Below are 20462 nucleotides of genomic sequence, written 5' to 3'. Positions count from 1 at the left end.
GCGTTCCTCTACAAACCATACATGAGCTCACATGAGGAGATCGAATCCTTTGATCTTATAAGTCCAGAACATGATGTCGAAATAAGGCACAAGGTCACAAGTTATCATGCTCAAATTGAACTAAAAGTCCTAAGCACAGAAAGGTTCATGCACTTCTCCACATGAAGTCTCTGTTAAAAGCTGTTACCTTCCTCATTCATATAGTTCGATCATTCAAATGTAAAGGATGGCATCAGTGCACTAAGATGCTTACCCCTCATGAGTATTCGGCAGCCTGGAAGTTGTTCTTCTCCTACCTCAAAGTAATAAAAAGGCCATGCAAAGTTAAAGAAAAGAGTACAAATGTAGTGGTGTTGTTCACACCAAGCGGGGAGTGGTAATAATTTTACCAACACAGTAAATATTATTTGTAATGTACTACTTACCTTTTGGTAAAGTCAGTCACTGAATTGAAACTGTGTAAATCCAAAGTTTTGTTTATTTTATGTTTAAAAGAGGAGAGGTTCAGATTATATTGTGAATGCAATGCCTCCAAATAGTTTTTCCTGCTTGAATAAGATTTCAGTGAGCATAAAAGTGCTGTGATTATCCGGCTGATCGTTAGATTACTGAATAAAGAAAGAAGGTTCTCCTAGCCTGACACATTTGTTTTTAAACATATGTTTTAAGTTATAGTTGTTTTTTTGTTTTTGGTTATTTATTTTTATCTATATTTTGTTAAATTTGTATTTATTGAAATATATATATATAAAAAGTATACATACTTTTTTGTTGAAAAGGTACAGTACGTTTTGATGTCAGAGGGCGAATAGAGAAAACTGCAAAAACTTAAATACAAGTACTTTACCTACTTGTTTTCAGTTAAAAGTAGGAATATGTTAACTGCATGTCATTTAACTAAAGTTGTGATATGTTTGTAGAGGTTTTTATTGTTGCATAATAGGTACATTTGCTAATAATCGTAAAAATCGTGAAATCGTGATTTTTTTTTATCAGACAATAATCGTACCGTCAAAAAGTCAAATCGTGACATCCCTACATAAAAGTAATCAATATGACTCCAGTAGTTAAATCCAAGTGTTCAGACACGATATGACAGGTGTGGGTGAAAATATCTTTATTTAAGTAATTTTGTGTCATAAATTTTCCTCCCTCTCCATTAGGGGACGATATGCAAGAAGGATGGGAATCACCAAAAAGAGAACGACAATGAGAAAGTGAAAGTAAAGTGGAAATTGACTGAGCAAGGAGAACAATTTATAGTAAAAATATGTATATGTTGTAACTGTACACTTGTCATTGCAATATCTTTCTTTCAAATGAATAACTGAGCAAAACTTTAAATACCCATCACTTTGCAGGACATAAACCAAATAAGCCTCTGTCTGCTTAAATGTTTAAGTGCTCAGACTAGTTAAAAAGGTCTGACTGTGTAAAACAGTCATCAAAGTGTTCTCATTCTCTCCTCTTCTTTCAATTTATTAGGTTGGCTGAAGGGGGAGGGCCACCATCAAGCCCTAAACTGAGCTATGGAACTGGATCAGATGGTGACCTTGGCGTAGGTGGCATGCAAGGAAGTGGAAACAAAAAAGTAATAAATGATGGCCCTAGACATTCCCAGACCTCTTCTACACATCAAACTCAAATTCAAGCTTCATCAGGGGCCATGGGCCACAACCAAAGCCCTGGACAACACACTTCCAGGCGCAACCTTCAGGTGGACTTCAGTAGCAGTGCTGGGCGAACAGGCTGCTCACAGTCAGTGTCTCCTGATAGAGCTAGTGCTCCAACTTCACCCTACTCAGTACCCCAGATAGCACCTATGCCTAGCAGTAAGCTGTGTCCAGTCTGCAAAACTACAGAGCTGACAAGTATTATGTCGCCAAACTCCAACAAGTGTACACAGTGCCACGCTACAGTGTGCAACCAGTGTGGCTTCAACCCCAACCCACACCTTACAGGGGTAAGAAACAGTTTCCTTGTTTGAATAAGTGGGATTACAATACATTTTTTCTTATTGATTATGTTTTAGGTTGTGAAGATTATTTTCTAATAATCATTCAGTTTAGGGTGTATCCTCTGTGGCATTTCTTATACTTGTACTCATTTTAGGCCTTAGGAATATGTATATACCTTGTCATGTATTTCTTTAGTTTGGCTCATTGTCATTCCAGTGATTATGCAAAATATAATTTTCAGTGTCAGTGCAATATAAGTTGTCAGTGCAAATTACAAACAAATGAACAATCTTTAAATAATAGACAATACCCTTCTTCCTCTTCATACATACACATAAAGTAAAAAACATACAAATACAAAGTTATACAAAATACAAAAAGTAGAATAATATTTGTAATAATATATTTATTAGTGTGGATTTTAATGTTTTAGGGTTTGTAGCTGACAGGCTTTGTGTGAATGGCATTCACATTAAGAGCATAGGAAAGGAGAATAAATATGGGGAGTAAATGTACAGTATGCTAGATTATTGAGAAGTGGGAAAAAGATGAAAGAAGGGAAGAGATCAGAGAGGAAGTACGTACATAATAATAAACTTAAATTTAAAGAAACATAAACATAAATCTGAAATTGCGACCAACTTTACTTCAGAATTGTGATGTATTTCTGAGTTAAACATTTTATCGAACTAGTAAAAGGGACTTGATTCTATATATCAGTTGTCGATTGGATTGTGAACAGTGGACACAATAGGAAATAGGCAGACCTGAATTTGAGTTTGCAGTCCAAGCACACACACATACACACACACACACACACACTATCTTTTAACACAGACTTGAGAACCGAACAATGATCTAACTGAAAACATTATTCCATAACCAGCCCAAAAACGCATACTGCACATCATGGTTCTCTTACGACTACACTTGACATTGCGTAGTAATGCATATGGGGAGTGCCTTCTACATGACCTAGTTGAAACCTCTCTACAATAACGGCAATATTCTAATATTGGCTATGGTGTTTGCACCTATTTGCAGAGGTGGGTAGAGTAGCCAAAAACGGTAAAAGTACAATTACTTCAAAAACATAATTACTTAAGTAGAAGTAAAAGTACTAACATAAATAATTACTTGAGTAAGAGTAAGAAAGTATCCAATTAAAAGAGTACTCAAGTAGTGAGTAACTTGTTACTTGCACAAATGACATAGTAGACGTTTACTCCCCTATATTCCATTACATAATACTCTTTGAACATGTATTACAGAATTCTTATTATTATTAATGGAAATTCTGTCAACATTCACTATCATGTTGTTCCAAACCCGTATGACTTTCTTTCTTCCATGCAACACAATAAGGATATATTAGACAGAATATTTGCCTGAGTCACTATTTATTTTCAGTGAATGTTTTATATATATATATATATATATATATATATATATATATATATATATATATATATATATTGAAAGTGAATGGTGAACGAGAATGTCAGTCCCTTACATTCTGTCTAACACATTTTGTGTTCCACATAATGCAAAGCCTCACATTGGTTTGGAACAACAACAAGGGTAGAGAAATGATGACAGAATATTAAATTATGGTTGAGCTATCACTTTAAAGAGATAGTTTACCTAAAAATTCAATCATTTACTCACCCTCATTCTATCCCAAATGTGTATGACTTCCTTTCTTCTGCAGAACACAAATTCAAATTTTTAAAAGAATATTTTAGCTCTATAGACCAACATTTTTATCCAAAAAGCACATAAAGACAGTATAAAAGTAATCCATAAGACTTGGTTAAATTTATGTCTTCAGAAGGGAGATGATAAGTGTCGTTGAGAAACCGATCAATATTTGTCATTTTTTGCTAGACAACAGGGGGCGATATGCAGAGAAGAATGTGAATCACCAAAAACAAAAGAAGAATGTGAAAGTGATCTGTTTCTCTGTTACTCATTCAAACTATATCACAATCCAAACTCTATCACATTGCTTCTGAAGATACTGATTTAACCACTAGAGTCTAATGGATTATTCTTAAGCTGATTTAAGTTTGTTTATCTTTAAAATGTTGCCACCCATTCACTTGCATTGTATGGACCAACAGCGCTGAGAAATTCTTCTAAAAATCTTCATTTAAGTTCAGCAGAAGAAAGAAAGTCATACACATCTGGGGTTGCATGAGGGTAATTGAGTAAATAATGAGAATTTTTGGGTGAACTATCCCTTTAAGGGCTCTTGTCAGATCTGGATGAATTTGTCTTTAAGAAGAGAGGTTTGGAAACATTTCTAGTAATTATTGCAGTGAAAACGTGAAAATGTCCCACATGGACATTATATATAATGTTGAAATTAAAAGCTAAGAAATAGCTAAATAAGGCATAAGTCCTATGTGGATTATTATTTCAACTGTGTAGTTATAGTTTTCATTGTCGTAAGTATTTAGATCATTAGTTCTGTACAGCAGTACTGCCGCTCTCTAAATGCAGAGTACACAACCTATGTAGGGCACCAACCCTGATTGTGGAACACTTGCTGTGTCTGAAACCACCCAGTATTCACTATATAGTGCACTATTTTGAGTTTTCGCTATTTTGTAGGAGTGTCTGATTTCTGAGGGAGCCACTTGTTCCCTAATTTTGTTCACTCATTCTTACCCACAATGCACTCTAATTTCAAGTGTACATTTCAAATACACTCGATGAGAGTTAATTTCCCACAATTCACCATGGGGAAGACATACGAGCTGGGAGTTTACTGCTTCCTTCACTCCTGCAATGTTTTATTTCATGCTTAATGTAGTAAATTACTTTTTGACAAATCATTACTTGATTAAAATAACATAATAATATATAGAGAGACAAAACATACAGATACATTTTAAAATGTAGTCTTTATTTGACAAAATGTGTTTACTCTTCATTTAATACATACACACAGTATATATTAAAAATGACAAACAGAATGAAGATTTATTGTATTAATATATTATTTAATAAGAATAACAAATAAGGCCCAAGTTTTTTAAAATGTCATATGTGACGTTTCTGCACCAGCCCCAGAGTCCCAACACTCTCGTCCGAATTCACTCATTTCACTTACTGCTGAGATATAGTGCACTAATTGCCATTCACTATATAGGAAATAGTGAATGAGTGAACGATTGCGAACACAGCCACTCTCGTCGCCACAATTGCCTTGTACACATCACATGTGTGCCCCGCACACCTCGCTGTGCATGCAAAAATGTTGTCTGTTCGCGCTCCAGTTGTTGATCACGCGAATGGCTGGTTTGCACTCAATTTGGATGTTTACATGGATTTATACCGTTAATCCGCCTGAAGTAGCTGCGATATTTTCCAGTACCCCCGCAAAGGAGCAGAGTAAATGCATAAATTCTGCTTATGACATGCGGGACAAAGCACACTGATATACTGCTGCACTAATTAAAAAATGTACACTTAAAAACTGATGTCATAAGAGCCCAGTTACAGAATCACCCTGAAAATGACCATCTCATTACACAGAAAAGCCTGCGTTAGAATTAGAGCCAAAACTTACCTCAGCTGAAGTTGCTGAAGTTGGAGCTGAGACTTTAATCTTGAAATATCAGCTTGTCTTGGTGTTAAAAGAAGGCATTGCATGATGAAACTATTATTTTTTTTCACTTTGTAGAGTGAAGAAAGTGTTTCACTTTGAAGAGTTAGATGCTGCTGCACTGATGACTTGAGTGACAGTCTGTGATACCGGCTCAGCGCCCGCAGCTGTGAGCATCCGCTCTCATAAAAGTCCCATTCAATAATCTCTCAATAAATTACACATTAATTAAAATTAAGCCCAGTAATGTAATGACAGTAATGCCACGCATTGTAAAGAAGTAAAAGTAAAAACAAATATTAGAAATTACTTGAGTGAGAGTAAAAAGTACCCACTTTTAAACCTACTCTAAAGGTAAAATTTCTCCCAAAATTTTACTCAAGTAAATGTAACAAGTTACTACCACCTCTGCCTATTTGTGGCTTGAAGCTATAAAAACAGGTGCACAAACACCATTTTCTCAAAATTTCTTCAGACAGCGATCATCTCTTGTCTAGAATCCCTCTAACTTTGCCGTCGATATATGGGCGGAATCTTCACGGGAATACATTCCGCTCCCCTGCAGTGCTCCGACGAACATCACACCGCCACGCCAATTGACATTTTGCTGGTTAACGGGTCTCAGCATCCTGATTAGGGTTTGTGTATCCTTACAAAGCAATTGTATATTGTGTGATATAAATATATATACATTTTATATGTATATATCTAAAAGAGTCACTTACATGTTCGCATCTTTTTAAAGATATCGTTCCATAAGTGTTCCTTGTGCGAGGCACATCCCTCCGTCAGATCCGCATGAGAGCTGCGTTTACTGTCTGGGCCATGCCCAGCCCAGCCCAGCCCAGCCCAGCCCAGCAAGCCCCTCAATCTCTCCGATGCGTATGTTTTCTGATACACTATGTGCGAGACGAGTTCTGACCTTCTGAAAGAGCGGGCGGCCTTGTCTCGTTCAACGGTTCTAATGCTGGGGATGATAATTACAAAGTCATGTCTCTTGCTGCATCAGGCGAGCGGCCAGTAGATGATTCTGCCGCCTGTCCCCCCAGCGAGGAAGAGGAACGTGCATGCTCCACGTCCTCACAAGGGTGGTCAAAGAGCTTCACCTTGAGTGGTCTCCCCAAGAGGAACCTGAACAGTCTCACCTCGATATAGCGGCACACTTCTGCCAAGCAAGTAAAAAAAAAAAATCACGCCCCATACATTCTTCCAAACCGTGTCAACAAAGTTTACTCTGTGGCAGGACAAGCTAGATCAGCACTCCAAGCAATAGTGGTGCTCCAGGTATTTCAAGCCAAGCTCCTCAGGAAAATGGATGAGCACGGCTTCGATCCAGAGACATTCAAAGAGCTCTGCACCGCTACAGACTTAGTGCTGCAAACCACAAAACTCACTGTGCAAGCCAATGGCAAGTCCATGGGCAACCTGGCAGTTCTGGATCGACATATCAGAATCAGAATCAGCTTTATTGCCAAGTATGCTTACACATACAAGGAATTTGCAGGGGGCAACCAATAATCCGCTCAGCAGTCCGAACTGTCCTTTTTAGTCTTCTGATGTCTTGATTCGTAGCTGCACCAAACCAGACAGTTATTGAAATACAGAGGACAGACTCAATGACCGCTGAGTAGAACTGAATCAACAGCGCCTGTGGCAGGTTGAATTTCCTCAGCTGGCGAAGGAAGTACAACCTCTGATGGGCCTGATTCACAATGGAGTCAATGTGTGTCTCCAACAACGTGTGGTCCTGTGAGATGGTAGTGCTCAGGAACCTGAATGACTCCACTGCTGCCACAGTACTGTTTAGAATGGTCAGCGTTGGGGTGTTCCTCCTTAAGTCCACAATCATCTCCACCGTTTTGAGTGTGTTCAGCTCCAGGTTGTTATGATTGCACCAGTGAGCCAGCTGTTCTCTCCTTTCTGTATGCAGACTCATCGTCATGTTGGATGAGGCCGATGACAGTGGTGTCGTCTGTGAACTTCAGGAGCTTGACAGAGGTGTCCTTGGTGGTGCAGTCATTGGTGTAGAGGGAGAAGAGTAGTGGGGAGAGCACACATCCCTGGGGGGCACCAGTGCTGATTGTACAGGTGCTGGAAGTGAATTTGTCTCACAAGCTGCTGCCTGTCCGTCTGAAAGATGGTAATCCACTGACAGATAGACATGGGAACAGGGAGTTGGTTTAACTTAGTCTGGAGAATAGCTGGGATGATGGTGTTGAAAGCCAAACTGAAGTCCACAAAAAGTATCCTTGCATATGTCCCCGGTCTGTCCAGATGTTGCAAGATATGATGCAATCCCATGTTGACTGCATCATCTACACTATTGCACGATAAACAAATTGAAGGGGTTCTAGAAAGGGTCCAGTGATGTCCTTCAGGTGGGCCAACACCAGTCTCTCAAATGACTTCATGACCAAAGATGTCAGGGTGACATGTCTGTAGTCATTAATTCTTGTGATTTTTGGTTTCTTAGGGACAGGGATAATAATTGACCATTTGAAGCAGCATGGAACTTCACACTGCTCCAGTGATCTATTGAAGATCTGTGTGAAGATGGGGGCCAGTTGGTTAGCACAGGATCGGAGGCACGCTGGTGAGACTCCATCTGGGCCTGAAGCCTTCCTCATCTTTTGCTTCCGAAAGACGTGGCACAAATCATCTTCACAGATCTTGAGTGCAGGTTGAGTAGCAGGAGGGGGGTGGAGGGGGGTTGCAGGAGGTTTTGGTGTTTGTGTGTAGTGAAGGTCAGAGTGGGTGTGGGGTGTGAGATTTGGCATTTCAAATCTACAGTAAAACACATTCAGGTTGTCAGCCAGTTGTTGGTTCACCACAGGGTTGGGGGTAGGAGTAATGTAATTAGTAAGTTGTTTCAGGCCACTCCACACTGATGCAGGGTCGTTAGCTGAAAACTTGTTTTCCAGCTTCTCAGAGTAGCTTCTTTTAGCCACACTGATTTCCTTATTCAGTGTGTTCCTGGCCTGACTATACAAGACTTTATCCCCACCCCTGTAAGCATCCTCTTTGGCATGGTGAAGCTGTCTGAGTTTTCCTGTAAACCATGGTTTTTCATTGTTAAATGATAAAAAAGTCCTAGTAGGGATGCACATGTCCTCACAGAAACTGATATATGATGTAACAGTATCTGTGAGCTTGTCCAGGTCTGTAGCTGCAGCTACAAAAACACTCCAATCAGTGCAGTCAAAGCAGGGTTGTAGTTCCCGCTCTGCTTCAGTGGTTCAACTCTTTACAGTCCTTACAACTGGCTTTGTTGAGTTTAATTTCTGCATGTAGGTCAGAACAAGATGAACCAGACAGTGATCAGAGAGTCCCAAAGCTGCACGTTCAGACTTGCCAGTTCAGACTGTCTGATCAGCTCTTTATCAGCTATGGATGATGCACAAAAGGAATGTCCATCTCTAGACAAAGGCTCTCTCACTAGATTGTCGATGCAATTGCCCTGACATATGAGTCGCAGGTTAAGACTTGCCCAATTGGTGTTAAAGCACACTCAGCTAGAGGTATGACCTCCTCATGGGCATGGATGAATGGTGTGTTCTTACAAGACATGTGTTTTGAGAGGACCATCCTGCTGCAAAACCTATTTGCAAGGTTTTACAACCTAGATGTAACATCTTCTTATTCACAAGTCCTCTCTTTTTAGACCACTTGCTAGACATTGGCCAAATATATACTTATGCCCTTCCATTTAAGTATGGGCTCCCCATTATTTATACAACCGCCTGCATTCAGGCCATTATAATTTACCATACCAAGTCACAAGACCTTTCGTTATAAATAAACTCCCTTCCCGACTGGGTTCATAAGAGGTTAATTCATACTAAATGACTATAGTTCATATATTCTTTATGAGTGCTCCCCTCCTAGCCAACACGAGGATCACTCACTGCGGCATACTCATGTCGGTCACCATCACACAAGACTGCAGTGTCATGTTTCCTCTCTGGAAAGTTATGCTGTGTAGTGCGTTGTGATGGAATTCTGTTCCCCATATGCATTACTACGCATGTTGAGTGTACTGAGTTGTAAGGGAACCTCTCGGTTATGTATGTAAACTCTGTTCCCTGAGATGAAGGGAACGAAACATTGCGAACGCTGGCCGAACTACAAGACTCAGAGTTCTTGAGGCGCAAGCGATGCACTATTTGTTCTCTGTCAGAAATATTTGAATGGTGAATCATATATAGAAATGGTGTTTGTGCACCTGTTTTTATAGCGGACAGATTCGTGCCAAAACAGGCGGGGCTCAAACACCATAAACAATATTAGAATATTGCTGATATTGTAGAGAGGTTTCAACTAGGTTGTGTAAGAAGGCACTCCCCATATGCATTACTACGCAATGTCTTGTTCCCTTCATCTCTGGGAACCTAGGTTACGTATGTAACCGAGACATTTTTGCTTATGATGAGACCGGAGCCATTGTACAAGTCCAACACAAAAGAATGAGAAACAAGTGAGTAAAAGATTACAATAGACTTTTGTATTCAGTAGTGATCACTTCTGGAAGCATTCAGGCATGAAATATCTTGAACACAACCACGAATTCACCGCTATTCCTCCTCCTTCGAAATGTATTTGCAAGCCTGTGTGCCTGTAACCAAGGTCGTTTTGGGAAGAGAGTTTGGGACCTGCTTTGACACCAGATTTGTGTGCATAACACTTGAAGGGGCTGGGATAAAACTGACTAAAAAATGACTTAAGTGCAGCAAGCCCTTGCATATACCAGCAGAGAAGAGTCAGGCAGATCACTGGAAGAGCAATTTGTGACATTTTTATTAAAGATTACATGGTCATTTTTTTTACATCTAAAAGTGACACACCTGTTTGGTTTCACATTCACATCTGAAAGTGAAAGTTAAAGAGGAGATTTAGAGTAAAAAATGACTTAAAAATTGTTCTGTTTCTCACCCACACCTGTTATATCACTTCTGAAGATATGATTTAAACACTGGAATCATATGGTTATATTATGTTTCCTTTATGTGATTTATTTTTTTTTGAGCTACAAATATCTGATCACCTGTCACTTGTATTGTATGGACCTACATAGCAAAGATATCTTTCTAAAACTCTTTGTGTTCTGCTGAAGAAAAATAAACCTTGAATAGCATAATGATATAATGATAAGAGAATTTTCATTTTTGGTGAACTATGACTTTTAATCTTCCATTTTACTCATGATTTGTGTGAAAGTAAATAAAACTAGTTGTTGTTGCTCCTTTTTATTTCACCAACAGCAGCAATAGATAGAACGAGGCACGTAAAACTCAATTAGCAAAAAATTGAGTCATTGTAACGTGGCTCTTTGATACTAGGTTGGAAAAATATTTACTGAGGAGCTATTAAAGTGAAAACATTAACATATTTAAAAGCAAGAATTTGAATAATCTGGATTCAAACTTGTGACTCCAGGGGTGGTAGTCAGCTTTGCTCTGTTATTAAAGTTTTCATTTTTATTAAACTTTTCAAAGTTCCAACAAAACTTTACATGCACAAAATGACAATTGTGTTTGACTGCCATGGATGCATTTAATGTGCAATGATATAATAAAATAGAATATTAGTGTTTGTCTGCCGCGGATGCGTTGCAAGAGATATGAAGAATGTGAACTGCTTTCTAAAGGTGTGTTATTTGGAAACAAGCAGGTATTAGAAATGCATTATACCTCAATAATTGCGATCGGGAGCCTGCAAAGATGCAAATTATGTCATCGATAGTGGTTCATTTCTGCAATGTGGTATGGCTACATTCATATCAGCAGTGAACCGTAACAGAGTTCACGTGAAACATACTCCAGACCACCTCTTCAAGCGGATTCGGGTGCAGTTCACGGGTGCACACCAGAGTTCGGAAAACAGTTTTACTGTTCATTCCATATACATTTTGAAATAAAAAAACGGATAAGAAAAAAAACAACTTGTCTTTTTATTTAGCAATTATTTGCCTTGGTGAAAAATTCACTGAAACAGATTTTTCTCTTTTAAAAAAATGTATTATGCATTCGGAATGTTATGTTTTAGAAAAATGACCTAATGATGGCCAGATTAATTATGAATAAAAGTGAGCACATTACAATGACATACAGACATTATGAAACTCACAAATATTTTTTAGGCTAGTATTGTTCATATTTTATCTTTTTTTTTTTTGTATAGTTTGTGCTCAGGAGTTTAGAATATGACAGATATGTTTTGTATATGGGAACTGAGGGTAAGAGTTTTTATGGACTGCACGTTCCTGCACGAGTAAATATTATATTGTCTTCTACTTTGAGACAATGCCCAATAAAATAACCCCTGGTTGTAATCTAATGCAAACTGACCTACTGGTAAAAAGATAATGAATCTGAACTGTCCAGGGCCATGTCTATAGGTGGGTGGGCAAGGTTAATCTGCTCACCCTAAATTATTGGACGGTTTGCAAAACATTTTACATTTATGCTTTTGGAAGACGCTTTTATCCAAAGCGACTTACAGAGCCCTTATTACAGGGACAATCCCCCTGGAGCAACCTGGAGTTAAGTGCCTTGCTCAAGGACACAATGGTGGTGGCTGTGGGGTTCAAACCAGTGTACTTCTGATTACCAGTTATGTGCTTAGGCCACTACACCACCACCACTCCCAAAACTAAAGCAGTTTTGATTTAGTTTAATCTCTGGTTTAATCTCTCCACAAACAATGCATATTAAAAGCACTGTTATAAAGAACATGTACAATCTTACATGTCTTATTTACTTTGCTATTGTGAAATCTCAAGCGGTCAAACTTTAGCACATGGCCATGGACGTGCTTTCATGGTCGAGGTTATGTTCCCTCTGTGCTGCTTGCTATATTCATGTGGCCATTTTATACCATTAAAGATATAGTTCACCCAAAAATTTTAATTCTCTCATTATTTACTCATCCTCATGATAAGGTGTGTATGATTATCTTACTTCATTGGAACTCATATGAAGAAAAATAGAATGATTTCTTAGCTCAGTAGGTCCTTAAAATGCAGGTCAATGGCGATTTCTCTTTTGAAGGTCCAGAAATCACAGACAGACAGCATAGACTTAGCAATAGACACCAACTGTTAAATTAATGTCTCCTAAAAAGACACAATCTATTTTGGTGCAAAAAAGATAAAGATTTAATCTAAATCATGCTTCCGGTCAGCAGCAGTATGCGAGTGTGACATAATCGTATTGGCATTTGAAACATGTGAGAACTGACGCATGTGCGTCAGAACCGGAAGAGCTGTTAACAAATGAGAAGGAGGACTGCTGTACAGTAGCTTGGTTGATTTTGGTTTAGATTCATCATTATCTGTTTCTTTACTCACGATACGAGTCCTATCGATGACGCTTATGGTGACTGTCTATGATTTTTGGACCTTCAAATAAGAAATTGCCATTCACTTGCAATAAGCACCTAATGAGCTGAGAAATGTGTATATTTTTCTTCAAATGTGTTCTGTCATACACACCTGGGGTATCATGAGGGTGAGTAAATTATGAGAGTGATAATTTTTGAGTGAATTATCCCTTGAAGAAGAGTACTTTTGGTCAATTAGCTTTAGCTTTTTGTGTAACCCATGACTGGAATGGACTTCCAGCTGATATGAAATATCTAACAAGTCATGTTGTTTTCTCTAAAATCAAAAGTCTGGTTATTGTCAAACCAGAATTGTCAACATTGTACTTAATGCTAGCATTATTGTCTTGTGGATCTTATATACTGTGTTTTTGAACCATGCTTTCAGGATATGTTGTAGTGTAGTGTGCATAGACTGCATTTTAATGTAGTCTTGCATTTAGCATTTTGCACTGACATCAACCTGCCCCTGGAAAGCAGATGAAAAGTAGGCATTTTGGCTAAATCTGACATATTTACATCATGTTTGATTAATGTGTATTGTCCCTGACAAGTAAAGAAATAAATAAAATATGCAATTGTATCAAAATGTTTTGGAAATGGGTTTAATTAAAAGGTGATTAATTATGTATTTTTCTCTCCTGTTTGTCATAGTTGCTATTCTTGCAAAACACTAAAAAACAAACACGCTTTCCCTAAAACTTCCTCATCTTAGTTGCATGTTTAAAGTTACCATGCTGCTAATGAACACCTCTGAGGAAACAACACTTTTTGATTAGATTTACCAAAAGCTTCCAAAGTTTATGGCATTTAATCCTCGAAAGAAATTAATGTTGGATGCAGATTATTTAATTAAGATTTTTTGGAATTAGTTAACACTTTATTGCATGTTATACACTCCATCCCATACACTGCAATGGAGTGTATGACACGTCATACAGTCCATTGCTGTGAACCCTTTAACTTTAATTCTTCCTTAAGTTCTTCAAGTGTATGAAGTTGATGTTGGTCAATGAGAAGACACCAGAGTATTAAATAAGTCGCGAGCAATCACGTTCTAATCTAGCTGCATTAAGCGTAAACGCTCGAGGGATGAGCATCCCCGAGGCAGAGTCTCTCTGAGCCGGGTGTAGTTTTAATCTCTCCCCCTTAGATCGGGACATTCACGCAACTCATTGAAGAGGTGCTTACCACACAGAGAAATGCCAGTTTTTGAGATTAAAGTTATCAACATGACCTGCTTCTGTATTATTTGAACTTTAATAAAGCTATAACACATTAAATATTACTGCATTTGTAACGCCGGTATGTTTCCTTTAAAGAGCTTTGGCTCCGCTTATTCAACAACGAGACTGCTTCTGAATTTACTTTTTTTAAATTTTTTTTTATTATAATTCCCTAATACTTTGGGATCTACATAAAATGAAGCTGTGAAAGTTTAGAGTGCATCTGGACTGTGATCTGTGTAATTCTTTCTCTCCTCCGTCAGGCGTGAACTGCAGTGCTGCTCTCGCATGTCGTTATTACAGTTTAATGTGATTTAATTTTACGTTAAATGAGATCAAACGACTATTAGACAATGATCATTTTTCTATTTTCGACATTGTCGATAATGTCGACTAATCGTTTCAGCCCTAATGTAAATGATAATATGCTTTTAAACTAACCTGCTTTGGTTGCTTGAATTAATCCGGGTGTCTTGTCTTTCAGGTGCTTTATTAAGTTCGATGTGTTTCCTCCTTTCGTCAGAAAATTGCAAAAGCAGCGTTTACAAATAGGTTTTTGCTGATCTATGATGTTTCCCTTTTCATCAGCCTCAAATACAAAGAATTTCCAAACCTGGCTTTTTCCACTTTTCTTTTCGACAAGATTAAGTTGAGACTCCGCAGCAGCAGATACTTTGCTTGTCGCCATCTTTTGCTTGTTGTGAGCATTCAAAAGTTCGCAACTCTGCATGGGTACACTGGTACCTTCTGAAATTCTGGTATCATAAAAATGTTTTTGTTTCAGTACCGACTTGGTACCAGAGTACCGGTATTTTTGACAACACTACTTCAGATGAACTGCCAGATACGCAGGCTGTTGGGCATGGAGTGACGCATGTTTTTCTCAAGCATTTAATGGTGTGGAGTGGTTATTTATTGCTTTTGTTGTTTTTGGCTAAGAAAATGAGACAAGTAGACAAGCATATAATTTAGTGATTTGCCCCCAGCATTTTGGAACATATTTTGAAGAGGGAAAACAAAATTACATTATGTTAATGGATTGTCTATATGTTCAAGAGTAAGCCCTAATATAGGATTTTAGGCAAACTTATATTACCAGCTATGTTTTATTTGGCCAGATATTCCAATAAATTTCTTCTAATAATCCCAGATACAGTATATGATAATGATATGTCTTGCTTAATTAAGCAGCACAGTGTCAGAAAAGTGAGAGCGAGACAGAGGCCCAAGAGCAGAGGAACAGTTCAAAGGATTTATTAACAGTTCAAATAATGATTTCAGAGTTGAGGAATCCTCCCTCAGGCGACTGCACACACCGTGACGGCGAGGAGCAGAGCCGCAAGAAAACCTCTGCTGAAGCCTCTTGCGTAAAGCAAACTGAAAGGCAACCACTCTCCTGACACATGGGCAGAGACAAGGAATCCTCTGTTGAAGATTTATGAGGACAGAGAATGAGCATACAGCTAACTGGAAGGCAAACACACTCCTGACACACGGGCAGAGACGACAACCAAACAGATACATGAGACAGGACCAACAAGGCAGAGAGAGTGAGTTACTTCACACCAAACACACTTCATCTCTAAACACATTCAACAATTCAGCCATGAACATAACACACAAAGGGATTAAAATAGGCAGGAACAGACAAGGGACAGGTGCCGCTTACCAGCTGAAAGTTGTCATGATCAGCATTCCCATGGAAACAATCGGGGTTCCTATGGAAACGCTGATTCCGCATACCAGCAGCAACTGAAACAAATGAGGGAGAATACGGTTTTTGACAAAAACAAACATGAACATGTAGCATGAGTGTCCAGATCCTGACACAGATCGAAACCAAACCATACAGGAGGTCAGGAACCAGACACCATGCTCCAGACATGACACAAGGCCGACCAAAGAGTGCATGATGGTAATACAACCGGACCTGTGCACTCACACAAAGAACATAAGATGAAACACAAGCTATGAGATGATGATGTCACGGTCCCATCAGATAAAAGCCCAACCTGACAGAATGACAGGACCGCGACATCACCGAAGAAAGAGAGTGAGTTACTTTGCACCAAACACACTTCAACACTAAACACATTCAATAATCCAGCTGAAAAATAGGCAGGAACAGACAAGGGACAGGTGCCACTCGTCAGCTGAATGTTGGTATGATTAGCATTCCCATGGAAATTAGGGTTCTCATGGAAACGCTGATTTTGCACACCAACGGCACATGAAACACATGAGGGAGAAACGTAAACATGATTTGACCAAAACAAATAGAGCATGAGTGTCCAGATCCTGACACAGTTCGAAAACAAACCATACAGGAAGTCAGGATCCAGACAACATGCTCCGAACATGAAGAGACCGACCGAATAAGAGCGCATAAGACTCACAACCGGACCGGGCACTCACACAAAGAACATACATGAAACACAAGACAGAACATGGGGTGATGATGTCATGTTCCCGTCAGACAAAAAAACCAACCTGAAAAGGTGACACACAACTATACATTTTCTGATAGGTCAGTTACGTGGCGGCAGTGTAAATGCAGAAGACACACCTATCTCTGTGATTTCTGCAGGCATTTCTTAAGTTCCATGCCACACAACAATAACAATTACAGACATCTGCAGTAATAAATCATACAGACAAAAAAATAAATGCATAAAAATGCTGAAATTAGCATAGCCATCAAAAGGTTTTGTTATTGCTGTATAGCACCACCAGTTTTCCATCACGCTGATTTTAAGATAACTTCATAAAAATAGCTTAAGAATTTTTAATTGTTTAACATATTACGGAAATTAGGACATTCAAGGAAAATACAGATTTCTATAGGTGGCATTTTGAACATTGTTACATTTTATTATATTTATTATTAATAATTACTACCGAAAAAATGATGTGTTTGTAAAACGTAAGAACTTAGAAACGTTGTATTAAAGGAATATTCCGGGTTTGATACAAGTTAAGCTCTTATGACAGCTTTGTGGCATAATGTTGTCTAAATGTTGTATAAAAAAGATGTATAAAAATTTATTTTCACTTGTCCATCCTTTTCTTAAATTAAAAAAAAAAAAGTGTTACAGTGAGGCACTTACAATGGAGGTGAATGGCGCCAAAAGGAGGGGTTAAAGGCAGAAATGTGAAGCATATAATTTTATAAAAGCACTTAGATTGATTCTTCTATTGAAACTCATGTATTATTTAAATTGTAAATTTGTTTAATAATTTCACTGACATTTTAGGGTTTGTTGACTTTCATCAAGTAGATTCATCATTACAACGAAGTTGTAAAATTGGCTGTATCTTTACACAGAAAAGGGATTGTATCACATTTAAATCATGTTAACACACATTGTTTAAATCTTGTGGTTATACTTTTGAAACAGTAAGTATTTTATAGTTTACTGATGAGGAACACCTACCTGGGATACAATTAGGGCAAAGAACAGGAAGACAGACATAAGAGGAAGATAAAAAACTTCAAACTATGTGTCTTTTCAAAACAAGAGTCCTTGGGGGGGAAAACATAAGAATGATGTGACATGACAGACACCCCCCCCCCTCCCCCACCCTTGTGGTTATACATTTGAAACAGTTAGTATTTTATAGTTTACGGATGAGGAACACCTACCTGGGATACAATTAGGGCAAAGAACAGGAAGACAGACATAAGAGGAAGATATACAACTTCAAACTAAGTGTCTTTTCTAAATAAGAGTCCTTATAAGGAAAACATAAGGATGATGTGACATGACACATGACCTCTGTCTCGCTCTCGCTTTTCTGACACTGTCAGACACTGGCGATATTAAAAATGATCATATACTGTATCTGGGATTATTAGAAGAAACGTATTGGAATATCTGGCCAAATAAAACAGAATAAATAAGCACTGTAAAATATTTATAATGCAATCCTAACGAACACAGAATATTCCAACATTATACCAAAAAATACATACTGATAACATAGAAAATACTTAATAGCACAGTGTGCTAAATGACAGAATATGATAAGGATCTCTGGGCATTAACTCAAAGCTGATCACTGCGTGATTCGCCAACAGTTCCTGTAACCACTTTCAAAGTAATTACTACAACTCAGAAAGTTTATTGGGGTTCCCCGTCTGTCGCTCACTTCGACGTTGTGTCGAAGAAGCAACACTAGGGGTCTCTCTTGAGAGCCTCGCGCATCTCTGAACTTGAGAAAAGAATGACCCTCGGGTCGGCATGCCCAATCTGATGCCCAGATGGCCGACATGCTTGCCCCGGCCGCCATCAGCATGGAGTTGGACTGGAACCCTCTGTCCTCCCCACAGCCTTCACGGCTAGATGACTGGTTCCTGGGCGTCGCTCACAGCCATGCCCCCCCCAGTTCAATTCTTCCCGGAGGTGCATGATGAGCTGACGAGGTCATGGAGGGCACCTTTCATTGGCCGCAACCAACCTCCTCGCTCATCCGCTCTCACCACCCTCGATGGCGGAGTGGCCCACGGGTCCTCGACGGTCCTCCAGGTGAACAGAGCGGTTGCGATCCACGTGTGTCCCAAGAACGCCACCACCTGGCGGGATCGCATTTTGCTCCACTCCAAGGCCTGTAGGGTGACGTCATCACTGACCTCCAAAGCCTACATTGCCGCCGGACAGTCCGCCTCCACCCTGCATGTCATGGCCCTCCTGCAAGTTCACCAGGCCAAGGCACACAAAGATATGCACTTGGGTAGTCCTGACCCGACGTGTTGCAAGAACTGCACTCAGTGACCGACCTCATCCTCAGGGCCAGTGGTCCAGGAATGATACCTCTGGCTGAACCTGGTCGACATGCGGGACATGGACAAGGCACGCTTCCTCAACGCCCCTTTCTCCCAGTTCTGTCTCTTGGACGACACCGTGGAGGACTTCACCCAGCAGTTCTCAGCGGTGCAAAAACAGACGGAGACCATTTCTCACATCATGCCCCGCTGCTCCACTAGTGCAGGCCGTGCTCCGTCTGCTCACCGAGGGCGTCCTCCTGCGGCTTCCAGAAAACTTGCTGCTCCGCCCCAACCTGGGCCCAGCTCTCAGCCCCAGCATTGAGCGCTCTGCCGGAACCCATCTCCCGAAGGTCCTCGAGGACCCGGAAGGCTCCCAAGTGTTCCTAAGATGGACGACCCAGGGAACGAGACGTTTTCTCCGGAGCCGGTAAGGCCGGGAGGAGAATCTTCAGTTCAGTTGGTTTTCTTTGCAGCACAATAAAAGCGCAATTTCCTCTTTCTCTGGGTCACCTGGCCCGCAAATGCCGTACTCACGGCAACCCGGTGCGCACCTCAACAGTCCCGACACTCCGGACGCAGACCCCCCCGCCTCCGGACCCATGACTGCTGCCCCCTGGCCGGCTGGTTCTGACGAGTCCAGAGGACACCTACACGGGACCTCCTCCTCAGTCACTTACCCATCCCCTGTGCTGAGCAAGGTAAGTGCTTCAAGTCTTCTCTCAGCACCAGAGCCTTCTGCCACTCAATGCCATACTACATGCTCCGCCCCGCTGCGAACCCTTGCCAAGTATGTCGAAAACGATAGTCCCCTTAGTGCCTCTCGCACGGAGCTTGGACATGTGGCTTTCACTTCCCAACCCATCACGCTGGCTGGCCAGGACCATCCGACTCAGCTACGCGATTGTTCGCCAAGCCCCCACCCCCTTTAGGTGGCGTCCGCTTTACCTCGGTACACGGCAAAGACACCAACACCCTGCATCCGGAGATTGCAACCCTTCTACTCAAAGACACGACAGAGCCTGTCCCTCCAGCTGAAATGAAGAAGGGTTTCTACAACCCTTACTTCATCATACCCAAGAAAGGTGGCGCTTACGACCGATCTTGGAATTGGAGTTTTTCAACCAGGCCCTACACAAATTCTCATTCAAAATGCTCATGCAAAGACATATTCTAACTTGCGTCCGGCATCAAGATTGGTTAGCAGCGGTAGACCTGAAGGATGTGTACTTCCATGTCTCTATCTTGCCTCGACAACGACCATTTCTATGGTTCGTGTTCGACGGGCAGGCGTATCAGTAGAAGGTTCTCCCCTTCGGCATGTCCCTGTCCCCTCGCATCTTCACGAAGGTCGCAGAGGCAGCCCTTGACCCGCTAAGGGAAGTGGGCATCCGCATACTCAACTACCTTGACGACTGGCTCATCCTGGATGACTCTCGAGAGTTACTATGCACCCACAGAGACCAGGTGCTCAGGCAACTCAGCCGCCTAGGGCTTCAAGTCAACTGGGAAAAGAGCAAGCTCTC

The 20462-nt window shown here is 40.2% G+C and overlaps 1 protein-coding gene across 1 annotated transcript in view; it reads left to right on the top strand.

Annotated features, from left to right (window-relative positions):
* Positions 1 to 20462, top strand: part of bsna (bassoon presynaptic cytomatrix protein a) — a 253160-nt gene that overhangs the window by 41115 nt on the left and 191583 nt on the right. Inside the window, exon 2 of the mRNA XM_052108105.1 lies at positions 1486 to 1963. Coding sequence (XP_051964065.1) covers positions 1486 to 1963 — 478 coding nt within the window. The remainder of the gene's footprint in view (positions 1 to 1485; positions 1964 to 20462) is intronic.

This window comes from Xyrauchen texanus, chromosome 37 (genome assembly GCF_025860055.1).
Source record: "Xyrauchen texanus isolate HMW12.3.18 chromosome 37, RBS_HiC_50CHRs, whole genome shotgun sequence".
Classification (NCBI taxonomy): Eukaryota; Metazoa; Chordata; class Actinopteri; order Cypriniformes; family Catostomidae; genus Xyrauchen; species Xyrauchen texanus.
This window is presented reverse-complemented; position numbering and strand designations above follow the sequence as displayed.